Raw genomic sequence first — 12,963 nt, 5'->3', positions numbered from 1 at the left:
CCCAGAGACTTTACAGAGGCTAAAGTAGGTAATACTAAATCTCTCTTTGGTGGTAGAGTGGTCAAGCAGTTAGGCTTATCAGAGGGTAGTGCTAAGCATTTGTTGTAAACACACAAACAAGTAATGAGGCACACCCTCAGTGACTAACTCCAGGCCAGTGTTTTTATATAGCAAAAATATATTTTGTTGCTTTATTATTAGAATAAAAGGATCTTTGTTACAGGTAAGTACAGTTTCAAGAATGTATCACTTTCAAGTATCAAATGCACTTTGTTTAGAATTCACAGGTAAAATCGTTTACCTTTGCTGGGCAGTTTACTAGCAGCAGATGGCCTCCCCCTTTGCAAACCCCTACTTCTGGAGGAAGCAAAGGTGGGAAACCACTCAAAGGGTAGGAGTGGCCTCACTGAGCATGCACCACCCCTAGGGGCATGCAAGCGAAGTGGACCCTTCATTTAATTTTTCTCCATCTTGGAATGGAGGAAAATAGCCTATGAGGTTTAGGGAAGTGACCCTTCCCACATGAAGTGGTCACTGTAGTGTGTGTAGCCACCTAAGGGTAAGTGTCCCATAGGACACTACCAGGTTACTCCCTAAAACACCCACTAAATTCACTATTTGGTGGGATCCCCTAGACCACAAAATTAGATTTGAAAAGGATTCAAAGAAGAAAAGAAGAACAGCACCAAAAGAAGACCACAGCAAGAGAACTGAGGACCTGCTGCACTAGAAAAGGCGCCAAACCCTGCCAGCTGCACCCAGGACCTGAAAATCGCCACTGCGGAGGAGCTGGACAATGGACCGACCCCAAGGAACCTCCAGGCTTCAAGAATCATCCCAGATCTCCCTCTTGAGTGGAAGCACCACTCAAGAAAATCAAAAAACCTGCAAAGGACCAACAAACCAGTGAGGGTCACTTCACTGAATCTCTGATATCTCTGCAACCAGAAGTCACAGCTGGACCCGACGACACACCGACAACCACCCGGATGTGACCTACAACTGTGCCACGTTTGGTGGCACTGCGCCCTCTAGTGGCCGAGTTATGCCAATACCCTGGGTGGTGGTCAGGTGACGTCAGACAAGCATAAAACCAGCTCCCCCAGTGCTGAAAAAGGATCAGGAGAAAGCTCCAGTCGAGAGGCCTCAGGAACACCCCGGACTATCGACCAGAGTGCCCCGGTTGTCCTGTAAGTAGCCCTTAAAGTGACTCACCTGCAGCTCCAAAGGACTCCGTTGCGCACAGCTCCTGGACAGCCAATTCATCCTGCACCTGGTTGCCCTGGGCCTTGCATCACGGGATCTTCTGTGTGCCCCGGGTCTCAAACCCCTTGCGACCTCAACAGCCCAATGGGGCCCCAAGGCACCATCTTTAAACCTGCAAACCAGCTTCTTTTCCAAGTGGCCCCTCCAGGTGGCCCTGTGCCAAGAACCTCTCCAACGCTGCTCCTGCCGGAACCAGGAGCCGCCCAAGACTCTCCAGCTGGCACAGTGTGCCCACCGACTGCTGCGACCAACCTGCAAGAGAAGAGACTGGTAACTCAACTGTGTGATTTTTACTGTATTTTTTAAGGTGACTGCATTGATTCCAATGGTGCGTAATTACGCACAGAACGACTAACTTTGCTAAAACTTCAAAACGTCCTAACTTGAAAAGTACTTAACGTATTCTAAAGATCTTAGTCTTCAAATTCATATAAAAGTCTGAAGTATTTTTTATAAATTCTGGTCTCGAGGGATTCATTGAGTGTGTGTGGTGCATGATTGGATTTGTGAGTACAGCAAATACTTAGCACATCTCCTGGATTAGCCTAACTGGCCTAACTGCTCGACCAGCTACCTTACAAATTGGAGCATTAGGTGGTCTGATTTTTACCTCTGGAAACCAGTGTGTGGTTGCCTGAACCCTCTGCATAGTGTACTCGATTCTGTACACTGCATAGAGGGCCAGCCTCCAACAATGCCTAGGGGAAAGGAATTTGCAATTAGAATATGTGTCTACCAGATAATTAAAAGATAAGTAATTTCTTCAACAAATTAAAACCTGCTGGTCAAATAAGAACGAAGAGAAAAACCAACAGAGGCATAGTAGACCGGACTCAGTGCCTCCAGACCCCACTGCCCCCAGGCGAAGCTACCCCCCGCCTGCAGTCCCACAGATGCTTTCTGTGGTTCAGGGTAGTCTAGTAACATTTTCAGTTTGTTGTGCTCCCTTTCAACCTTAGAACAACCCCTCAGGGTTCATGAATGTGATGGCAGTGGTCCTTGCCCATCTTTGGAGTTTGAGGATACCAGTATTCATGTACCTCAGTGACTGTTGAAGGATGGCTCACCACAGTCTGTTGTGGGTAACCTCCATGCCACAGTGAACCTCTTAACATCATTGCAGTTCGCTGCAAAGTCCTTTCTCACCAGTCTGTTGTGGGTAACCTCCATGCCACAGTGAACCTCTTAACATCATTGCAGTTCACTGCAAAGTCTTTTTTGACTCCCCTGCATAGTCTACAGTCTATTGGAGCAATCCTGGACATTGTGGAGATCAGGGCTTTCCCTCTGCTACGAGTCAAGGCATTTTGCCTATGATCCTGATGAAAGCAGTTGATTGCATTCAGTCTGCTACCCGAAGTCATGGAAATCCCACTAAATCCATTTGTCGTGCACTGGGACAAATTCTAAGGTGTTGCCAAGAGTGAATTTGTATGAGCAAAGCTGTCCGCCATGCTTTTGTGTATTGCCTATCAATGTCTTGCTGTGGTCACTTGTTAAAGGTTATTTGTCAGCCCTCTTGGCTTTTCTAAACAGCTGCTTTTTCATGTTTTTGTCCTTTGAGCTGATGCATAGCTACTCACTGTGTCTCCTGACTTTAAAGACTGTCTTCCTGAATGCAATTACGTCAGCTAGTTGTGTCGGTGTACCCTAGTAATTTTCAGTGCATCAGCCTTACACTGCTTTTTCCCCAGACATATTGGCGCTGAAGACTCGAGAGCCATGCTTGCTAAAAGTTGTGATTCCCTTCCAAGTTGTGCAATCCAACACTGTGCCAGTGATCTGTGCTCCTCCTCAACCTAAAAAGGAAAAGGTTTGTTGGCTGGACCACAAAGGGCCTTTAAGGGTTTATGTTGATCTTACCAAGGTCTATTGAGTGGATACCTAACTGTTTTTGAGTTCTCTGGAGTGAAGAAAGGGAAGCTGTGCAGAAGAGGACCCTGTCAAGCCTGGACAATGCTCTTTGTTAAGATTTGTGATGCCTAGATAAAGAAGCATCCTCTGGAGGTCTGAGAGCCCATTAAACAAGGGCCAAGGTTACTAGCTACCACTATTTTGGTTTGTGGAATATCTGTCCTCTACATCTGCTTGGCTGTGACGTGGGTGTCAGTGTACACATTCAGCAAACACTACAGGCTTCACATCCAGGTCTGGCGGGAATAGCATTTCACCTGCACTGTCCTGCAGGACTTTTTGGTTTGAATCTATTCCATGCACACTTAGCCTGAGGAGGTTCGTTTTGGCATATATTCTAAGGTGAGTAATTTGCGATTAAAGTTATCCATCAGAAATACAAGTTATTTACCTTTGGTAACCTTTCTGGTGAATACTCTAATCACTTTCCTCCCACCTTAACTTTCTGCAAAGTGGCCTCATTTTTTAACATCTAAAGTGGTTCCAAGTTAGCAATAAGCACACTGGTACCATCTGCGTGTGAGGTCGTGGAAAGGGAAAAGACATGCAACTCTCATGGGTGGCGTTTGTATGCAACTCTGCTCCATCACTTTTTGGGCAGTGTAGTCAGTGCATAGCCACACAGCGCCATCTAGCAGTGTGCGGGAGTACTGCTATGGAGAAAAAGTTTTCTGAATCCAGTATGGCACCTGGGAAGTATTGTAAGATGAAGATTCTGCAGTTTGATAGAGTATCCACTGGAAAGAACCTTACCAAAGGTAGGAAACTTGTCAACAGGATCATGAAACTCACATCCCCTATAATTTAATATGTTCTATTAATAATCTTTAGGAGTAGAAGAGGGTGGCAGTAACCTCTGTCACTAAAGTATGACAGATTCCTGAAGCTCCACTACGATGTCCCAGAATGTGTGGAATGCTCTTGTTTCTGCTAAAGCTATGAAGGCACAGACACTGTTCATAAGCTTCCTCTGTTGCACCAAATTTGACTCAACCATTCTTTCTATGTCTAAGTGCAGTGAAAGGCTTCTGCAACATCCCTATAACACCAAGGAGTAACTCTGTTGATGTTTGCATGTTCTCACACTGTCCTACAATTTGCCTGTACAAGGCATAGTGTATGAGATGACATCCTAGGGTATCCACATAAACTATCCAGAACTAATTCATATTCAACAATCCCATTTACATCGCACTAACTAATCACTGGGATGCTTTATAAAAACATTAAGGGGGGCAATAATAGCTTTATCAGCAGGGGTTAATAAAGAGAAGATCATCTCTTTATTGAAGCTTGGGGGGTGGAACAGGCTCGAAGTATAAGCCTGATTGAAGTTATTTGCTAATGCTTTTCTACTAAGGCCGACCTTATATCAGTCACTTTTGTAAAGTAGGGTCCACCCACCAAACTCTAACTGTGGCCCATTGTGTAATTACTCAGTTACGAAGTCAGCACTAGTTAATGAGGATCAGCAGAGCATAATAGGCAAAAAAAAGAGAGAGATTGGTAATAGCACTAGGATAAATGTATACCCCATCTTGCTGCAGCTGACAAAGGTACCAGTAAAAAGGGTCAAAGAGCTTGAGGAACTGATTGCCACTCAGGACATCCTGAGTGCCAATAAGAAGTGTGAAGTATAAAAAGGACCTGGGACTGGATGACATTATTGCCTGTTTTTATGAAATGCTTAGCTCTAGCCTTGTAGGTCTGTAAGCTACACTATAAAACTAATTTGCTCATCATGTGTCAGGCTGTCAATGCAAGATGCAGAAATTGAAATCACTCTTGTCCCTAAACCCGGGAAGGATGGGGGAGACCTTACATTCTATAGATTCATAGGTGTTTTAAACCTTAATACCATCATTTGTACCGATATACTAACCAACAGACTGAACAGATTGATGTTTTTCCTAGCTGCACTGGATTAGGTGGAATGTTTTAAAGTCAGACAATCCTAGGATAACAGATGGAGAATATAACAACCAGTTAAAGTGCAGAAAGAGTTTTCAGCTCTTAATAGGGTGAGCAGACAAGGTGTCCCCGTGTATCCCATTCTATTTGCTCCAGTGATAGAGTATTCGCTGGCCAGATTGAAGATAGTTGGGAAAGCAAAATAAGCCCAGTCATCAATTACAGTTTAGCCCAGGGAAGACCTGGCCAGGCAGTTCGGGCTGGACTGTTCCCATGGGGAACAGGGTCAAGACTGATTTGCATATGGCTGGGTCCAAACTGGAATGGCATGGGCAGCAAAAAAACAATGGATTTAGGCCCAGATCTCTGTACTGGGGGTGAATGTTTGACATTGTTCAGCATTCCGTCCATCACTTGTTCTTTTTGCATTTGTGTCCCTATAGCTTAACAGAATGTTAGCCAATTGGCCCTTTGAGCCCACTTCTTTGTCCTGGTTAGAAGGTCTCCTCACAGGTTTCAACAGTAGATACACTCCCTCTGTCTTCCACAGGTCAAATAGTTCCCTGAAGAGGGTGCTCAGGATTGCAACGTTTATGCCTTGCACCAGCCTGTGGGTGAGGTGAATCCTGGCCCCTGCCTAGCTCATATGAAAAGGTTCCCAGGAGTATTCCTACCCACTTTTGCAGCTTTTCCAGTGTGGCTCTTGCAAACAATCGCATTGCCCCTCTCTGCTTAAATCCAAGTTAATGAAACCCTTCTCCCTTTGTTCAGAGCCTGTGTGCTCACCCCAGAGGCATGGCCAGCGAAATTAGCAACCCTTACTCTGCGGCCACTTCAAACCAGTATTTGGATCTCCCCCTGGAATTGATGCTTTCCTGACTGGAGGAACAAAAGGCCTTACTTAGGTGTCTGCTAACATTTGCCTGTGACAGGAGTGGCCTCTTTGAATCTAATCAAGGTCCGAGGCACAGCTGAGTTGGTCATTCTGTCAGCGGAACAGAACACTTCCCCACACCCATTGCCTTTGCCTCAGCTCTGGGAGCAAGTTTACACCTCATCCAGAGGTTCAGCTGCTGCCGGACATTTGGAACTCATGCAAATTGGCCTTCAGATGCTTTAGACGAGGAAAAGGTAACTTTCTAAATGTACATTTTCCAAAATATTTATTATAAATCAGACTTGACCAGTGAATTTGCCTTGTAATAAATATTTCAAAAAATCCAAGATTGAAATTTGTAGGTGTTTCTTAGCTGGTGATACGTAATATTGTGTCCCAATCTTCCCTGTGGAACAGCCAACCCTGCTACAGTGAAAATAGCTTGTGGGGCCTTTTGACCATAAAGACATGTTTAAAATTAAACTTTGACGTGTCCTGAATCTACAAAACCAAGCACCCTGCCTTATTGGCATTAAGACCTACTTTGGGGTATCTTTTTAACATGTAAAAGGAAGGTTTAGGCCTGTCAAAAGGGATTATTTTGACAGGTCAAATTTGCATTTTAAAAACTGCACAGCCAGGCTACAGTAGACGGCTTTCGGTCGTGATTGCCCGGTTATTGTTGTGAGTGGTATAATAGATGCTGCAGTCCACTAGTACCATTTAACTTAGTCCATGGGTACACTTTATACTATATACTAGTGACTTATAGGTAAGTTTCAAATATGCCAATAAGGAGTATAGCCAATTTCAACATGTTTTATGGGTCAGAAAACATGCCTTGAGGTTTGGTTGACAGAGCCCTGTACACACTCAATAAACCAGCAGCATCAGTCCGGAGAAATATGGATGATCGTGCAAAATGGCCCATTTTCCTACAACTAGTCACTTACAACAGTTCATCGGACTCTCGAAGGATGAGAGACATTTATTGCTGCTCTTTGTTGTTTTCTAGGTTTTTCTTTATGTGGTTCCTAATCTGCACCATCCCTTTCCACTGATCTTTTTTCCCCATATGATATTTTCACACTGTAAGTTACATATTGCACATGCAAAGAGAGACAAAATAGCAATATTTTACTTTGCACAGAATCTGTTGTAATCTAGTTAAACACCTGATTTTCTTCGTCCTGTTGTCTCACTCCTCTATACTCCCTAAAATATGCTTATTCACCTGTTGTTGATAATTTTGTGGCCTTCAGGTAACCACAGACCCCTAGAAGAGTTTGAGCTGTGCCTTCCCGATGGAGATGTGACCATCCATGGAGCTGTGGGAGTCTCGGAGCTTGCAAATACTGCCAAGACAGGTGAGAAATATCTGTGAAAGACAGTTTATGTGATTAGGATTGATCATAATTTTGATTTAGATGCAATACTTGATGCATTCTTTCCAGACAGTTTTTTGCTTTGTTCATATTCATAGCAGCATAAGGACACTCGGTTAGTTTAAGGTTTCTAAATGTGTCAAAGCTCAAACCCTTGTGTACAACACAATTATTGTGATCTTATTATGAGCCAAGATAGTGATTTAAGTGGTGTTAATGCTGATCACTTCTGTCTTGCATTGAAGAAAATGTCAAAGGAATGTGTAAAATATAAAAATATTAATAGTAATTGGCAGTATTTTAATCCTAAACCACTCTGAGCCCTACAGCCTAACACAGGGACCCCCCAGCAATTTATTTGAATAGATTATCCTTGCACATGTGCAGGTTAAAATACATGCTTTTTCACGACCAACAAGTGCCCTGGTTGTTGATGGATACTACATGGGGAAGGCTTGCATAAAGTCTGTGTCATTGTTGGAAGTGGCCCTTTTTGCAGGGTTATCCCGTAACGTTTTGCCTCTGACCCTGTTCTTGGCTGTGTGCTGCATTTAGTTTCTGCTGGTTTTAGGACTTTGGAAACTTTACCTCTGCTGAACAGTGCTAAAGTGCAAGTTTTCCTTTTGTAAATTGAATTGGTTTCTCCATGATGGGCATATTTGATTTAGTAGTAAGTCCCTAATACAGTGCACAGTACGTGCCCAGAGCCTGTAAATCAAATGCTACTATTGAGCCTGCAGCATTGATTGTGCCACACACATGAGTATCCCTCTAAAAAAGGCTCAGACCTGCCACTGCAGTGTCTGTGTGTGCAATTTTAAACTGCCAGTTCGATCTGGCAAGTGTACCAACTTGCTAGACCTTGACCTTCTTTTTTCTACATGTAAGTCACCCCTAAAATAGGCCCAAGGCAGCCCCACTGGCAGGGAACAGTGAATTTAAAAGGTAGGACATGTACTGGTGTGTTTTACATGTTCTGATAATGAAATACTGCTAAATTTGTTTTTCCCATTGCAAGGCCTTTCTCTCCTATACTGTAACATTGGGATTGCCTTGAAATATCTTTTAAGTGTAATTTCCCATTAGGAGCAGACAGAGATGTGGAGTTTGGGGTCTCTGCACTCACAATTTAAAAATACATCTTTTAGTGAAATTTGTTTTTTTAAAAGAGTTTGAAAATGCCTCTTTTACAAAGTGGCCGTTTTTTGCTTAACCATTCTGTGCCCCTGTCTGCTGAATACACGTCTGAGTCAGGGTGGCAGTTGGGCTCTTTGTGCCTTCACTCTAGAGAGTCACACAAAGGGAGCTGAGGTGTGCCCTGCATATTCTGATGGACTTTCCTGAGGTAGAGCAGTGGGAAGAGCTGACACTTGCACCTAAATAAGGCTGGACCGGTGCTCATAAAAAGCTGTCTCCAACACCCTGGAGTGTGTCTGGGGCCAATGCAGGGAATGGCAGAGTATTGTGCACTACAAAGACTTTTCTTTGAAGGTTGCCTATTTCAAAGACAGGAATGGGTAGGAGTACTGGAACTCTGACACTCCGTAGTTAGAATCCTTCTGGACTGAGGAAATTCTGCCAGGAAGAAGAGCTGGATGCTGTAGGAAGGGCTGCCACTCTGCCTGTTGGTGTGTTGTGCTGGCCTGCTGCTTCTGTCCTGGGGTCTGAAAGGATTGGACTTGGCTTTCTACATCCTGCTTCCTAAAGTTCTCCAAAGGATTGAACTGAGCTTGCCTCCTGTTAAGAAGTCCCAGGGACATCAAAGACTTCATCTGCCAGTGCCTGGGCTCTTCTGCTGAGAGTCCTAACTTGCCAACTGGTGCCAGTTCCAGTCCCTGGGCCCTTGGAAGTGCAAGCTGGTGATCTGAAGGAGGAAAGCACTGCACCACGTCGGAAGAATTGACGCATTGCCTGTCTTGCGGCTGAGGATCCCTACGACTGGAGAATCGATGCAGCACCTGTCTGGCTGCTGCAGAATCGATGCAGCTTCTGTTTCACCACAGTCCCATCAACAAGGTGCATCTGTATGTTCCATGGATCATTCCTGAGGTTTTCATTGACCCGCATTAAGGAACCGAGGCTACATGTCCTGAAATTGACACATCGCCCTTCCAGCGAGGAAAGAATCAACGCATCACCTCCCCTGCCAGTAAAGAACCAAAGCATTGTCTCACCTGCGAGGAAAGAATTGATTCATCACCTCCCCGCACACTAAGGAACCAACGCATTGCTTCGTTTTTGATGCATCCCAGGCACTTTGTGCTAAAGAGATACATCCATTATTTCCTATGGATTAAGAGTTGCTTACACGTGTAAAAGCTATTTTGGCTTGTGTATGTGGGACTTTTTTGACAAAAAATACTTTACACATAGCCTCTGAAATAAGCCAGACTGTTCGTGGCACACTACCAAGAGGGTGAGCAGGGGTTATCTTAGCTGTATGAATCCCTTACCCTCACTAGAGTGAGGGTCCCTACTTGGACAGGATGCAAACCACTGCCAACTAGAGACTCTGTTTCTAACAGTCAGGGTAGCAAGCTGTCTACAAGGGATGGATGTGTTAGTGAAACTATTAGGATGGAAAGCCTTTATTTATGTCATTAATAATAATGACAATGGCCAGACAGAAGCTGAACACCACCTGCCCATGACTGACAATCAGAATGAACCCTTGCAGGCCATTGGCAAAAACATGATTTTCTTCATTTAAACTACTTAAGATGTAGTCACTTACTAATTCCCAAAACAACTGATATTCTTTAACCAAATAAAAATGCATCTTGAGGTCTTGGGCTGATAAATAAAGGTCTTGACTGGAGGTTTATCGTGAAATTATAGTGTCACTACAGACTGCTCCCTAGCCCTCACAAAATCACAATCCATAAGCAACTAATTGCTCTATCGACCAATCCAGGTGGTTGGTAGTGTGTATTCAAAATATCTGGTATAGTTATGATATGAAAGATGCAGACTGTCATAGAAGACACCACTGTAGTTACAGTTCCAGATTCTGGGTGCAACCGCAAACGCTAAGCATCTCAGTGCCCAGATACATCTTGCTAGAATATGACTACAGATCTGACTGTGTTTTTCACAATCCTTTTTGGAGGGAAAAAGGGAGTCATGTTTTCATCTCTGGATTCTGATGCCACCTGCCCCTGACCACCAATGCTGAGATTTTCTATTAAGCCCTTGCACTAAGACCCCGACCCGAACCAAATGCAAGCATGTTTATCTAGTGGTGCTATACATTTTTCTCTGATCGTGTGGGGCAGACACTGAGAGTTCCTGGACTTCATTCTGTGGTGTACTTAAACATAAAAGGTTTTTTTTTTGTTCTAATTTTCAGATGTGCCATATGTTTTGAAGCTGGAGTCTCACCCACATACCACATGCTTTCCTGGGAGAACGCTGTACTTGTTAGCGTCAAGCTTCCCGGATAAGCAACGATGGGTCACTGCATTGGAGTCTGTAGTTGCTGGAGGCAGAGTATCACGGGAGAAAGCTGAAGCTGATGCTGTGAGTATAAACAAAAGAGTTTCTGCAAATAAATGTTCCTCATTCATGAGAGCCTGTGTTCATATAAAACGACCCATTATTAAATTATAAGGTGTTGAATAGGAATATAAACTTTTCTTTGCCTGCCATCGAAAACCGCATACAGGCCATTTGGGAAGGTCTATGCTTTGTCTTTCTGTGTTAAAGAAAGAGCTTGCTTCTCATTTTTAAGGAGATCCCTCTTGCATTTTAAAATTGAAAGATTTATTATTGGAGACCTGTGATGATCAGGAAAGTACTTCTTTAACATTTTATACTCCTTTTTTAGCATATGGCTTCAGAAGGTATTAGCAGTCTCTTTGGAACGCTAATGAGATCAATAAGGTCAGGGCTACAGGATCTCACATATGATTCACTTTGCCAGTGACTCCATTTTGTTCCGAGTGATGTGGCTGCATTTGCTTTTTGTACTTCACAATTTTACATGCATTGCCTACCTTGTTTATTACTGAGATTTATTGGCCAGTGCAAGCAAGACATATTGGCTATGCCGATGGTTGAGTTTTGTGAACATTTCGGGTAAAGAAATCTTCATTGTGTAATTTTCAAGTATTAAAGTAGGCTTTGCTATTCATGCTACACTTAAAATATACTTTGCACACTAAACACTGCTACGTGTGTTTTCCCATTAAGAACAATGCAGTTATCTGCAGTGTTACTATGTTTGTTTTCAGTGCCTCCTGTACTCAGTATGCTATTAATAGAAGGCCTGTTTTTTGGTGTTGTACTTATGCAGTGTTTGCTTAGCTATTGGGCATAATTGCTGATCATTTGTATGGGCTCACCTTGCAGAGAGCTGGCCATTTTCTCCCATACTTCAATTCAGTCTAGAGTTTACAACACACATGTAGTAACTAAATGTTCTGATGGATACACCTACCTGTGGATTCCTCACCTAAAGAATTCTCCCCTCGCGCCAGCCTCGACGGAAATTTCTTCTAGCTCTGCACGTCGACGATGACGTCACAATCGCCCGACTCCACACAACGCCGTATGACGTCATCCAGGCAATAAGAAGCCCTCGTCAACGTGCAGACGTCAATTCCCTTTTTTCCGTCCCTTCGAGTAACTGTTTTTCTTCGAGGCTAACAGGGAGCTACAGTTGCTTATCTGTGGTTACAATGTCGCAACCAAGAAAATCTGGTTTTAAGCCTTGTAACCAGTGCGGGGGTCGAATGTCGGTTACTGACCCCCATGATAATTGTATCTGGTGCCTTAGTTCCGACCATGAGGTCGAGTCATGCTGTTCCTGCCAGCGCATGAACTCTAAGGCGCTTAAGGAGAGGGAGGCTAAATTATTCCTGGCCCGTTCCAAGAAGGAAAGGCGTCATCGGAGAGAGTCCTCTTCGAAATCTTCGAGGACTCATCATCACCATGGAGACTCTCGGCGCTGATTGAGTAGAGGTCGGTCCAGGTCGGCATCTCCGTCAGCTCGGCGCCGTCCGACGTGGGAGATTAGCCCGACCGTCACTCCTCCGCCTCCTGCAACTCCGACTTCACCTGTGTCGGTATTTGAGGTAGAGCCTCTTCAGAGGCCGGCGGGTTCTCCTGAGCAGGAGTTGCCTGGCCTATCATCGGCTTCTATGCCGGCACAGCAACAATATCCGGCATTCCCGGCGCTGGGTACGGATCCTGTGGCATTTTCGAATGCCATGTTCAACATTTTTTCCACCATGGCGCCTGGTGGAGGACATGCATGTCCGTCAGGCCCTTTGGCTTTTAATTTGGGTGTTCCGGCTTCTTACAAGCCGACACCCTTCATGCCATTTTTGTCTTCTGGAGCCGATGCCCTTGGCGTCACCCAGGTGGCCTGTGACACCTGCTACGGCGCCGGTGGATTCGCCTCGGATCCAGTCCACAGTCAAGGTACCTGTGGAGCCGGAGGGTCCGGCGTCTGATGGATCTGAGGAACGGCGCCGGCGAAGATCTTCGGCGTCGGCTGACGCCGGGTCTCGAGTCTAGAATCCGGTCCAGACGTCTGGCTTTGCGCCTTCTGGAGGAAGAAGAGTATAGCAGGCAACACCTGGAAGAAGGTGAAATCTTGGAGCCTTC

General features: G+C 44.6%; 1 protein-coding gene across 2 annotated transcripts in view; it reads left to right on the top strand.

Moving 5' to 3' along the window:
* The window catches only part of CIT (citron rho-interacting serine/threonine kinase), a 1,039,445-nt gene that overhangs the window by 828,565 nt on the left and 197,917 nt on the right, over positions 1–12,963 (top strand). For both annotated transcript variants that reach the window (XM_069215034.1, XM_069215033.1), the window contains exons 36-37: positions 7,231–7,335; positions 10,703–10,872. In XM_069215034.1, coding sequence (XP_069071135.1) covers positions 7,231–7,335; positions 10,703–10,872 — 275 coding nt within the window. The remainder of the gene's footprint in view (positions 1–7,230; positions 7,336–10,702; positions 10,873–12,963) is intronic.

The sequence above is a fragment of the Pleurodeles waltl genome, chromosome 11 (genome assembly GCF_031143425.1).
Source record: "Pleurodeles waltl isolate 20211129_DDA chromosome 11, aPleWal1.hap1.20221129, whole genome shotgun sequence".
Lineage (NCBI taxonomy): Eukaryota > Metazoa > Chordata > Amphibia > Caudata > Salamandridae > Pleurodeles > Pleurodeles waltl.
The sequence above is the reverse complement of the archived record's forward strand: the minus strand, read 5'-3'. Positions and strand labels throughout refer to the sequence as shown.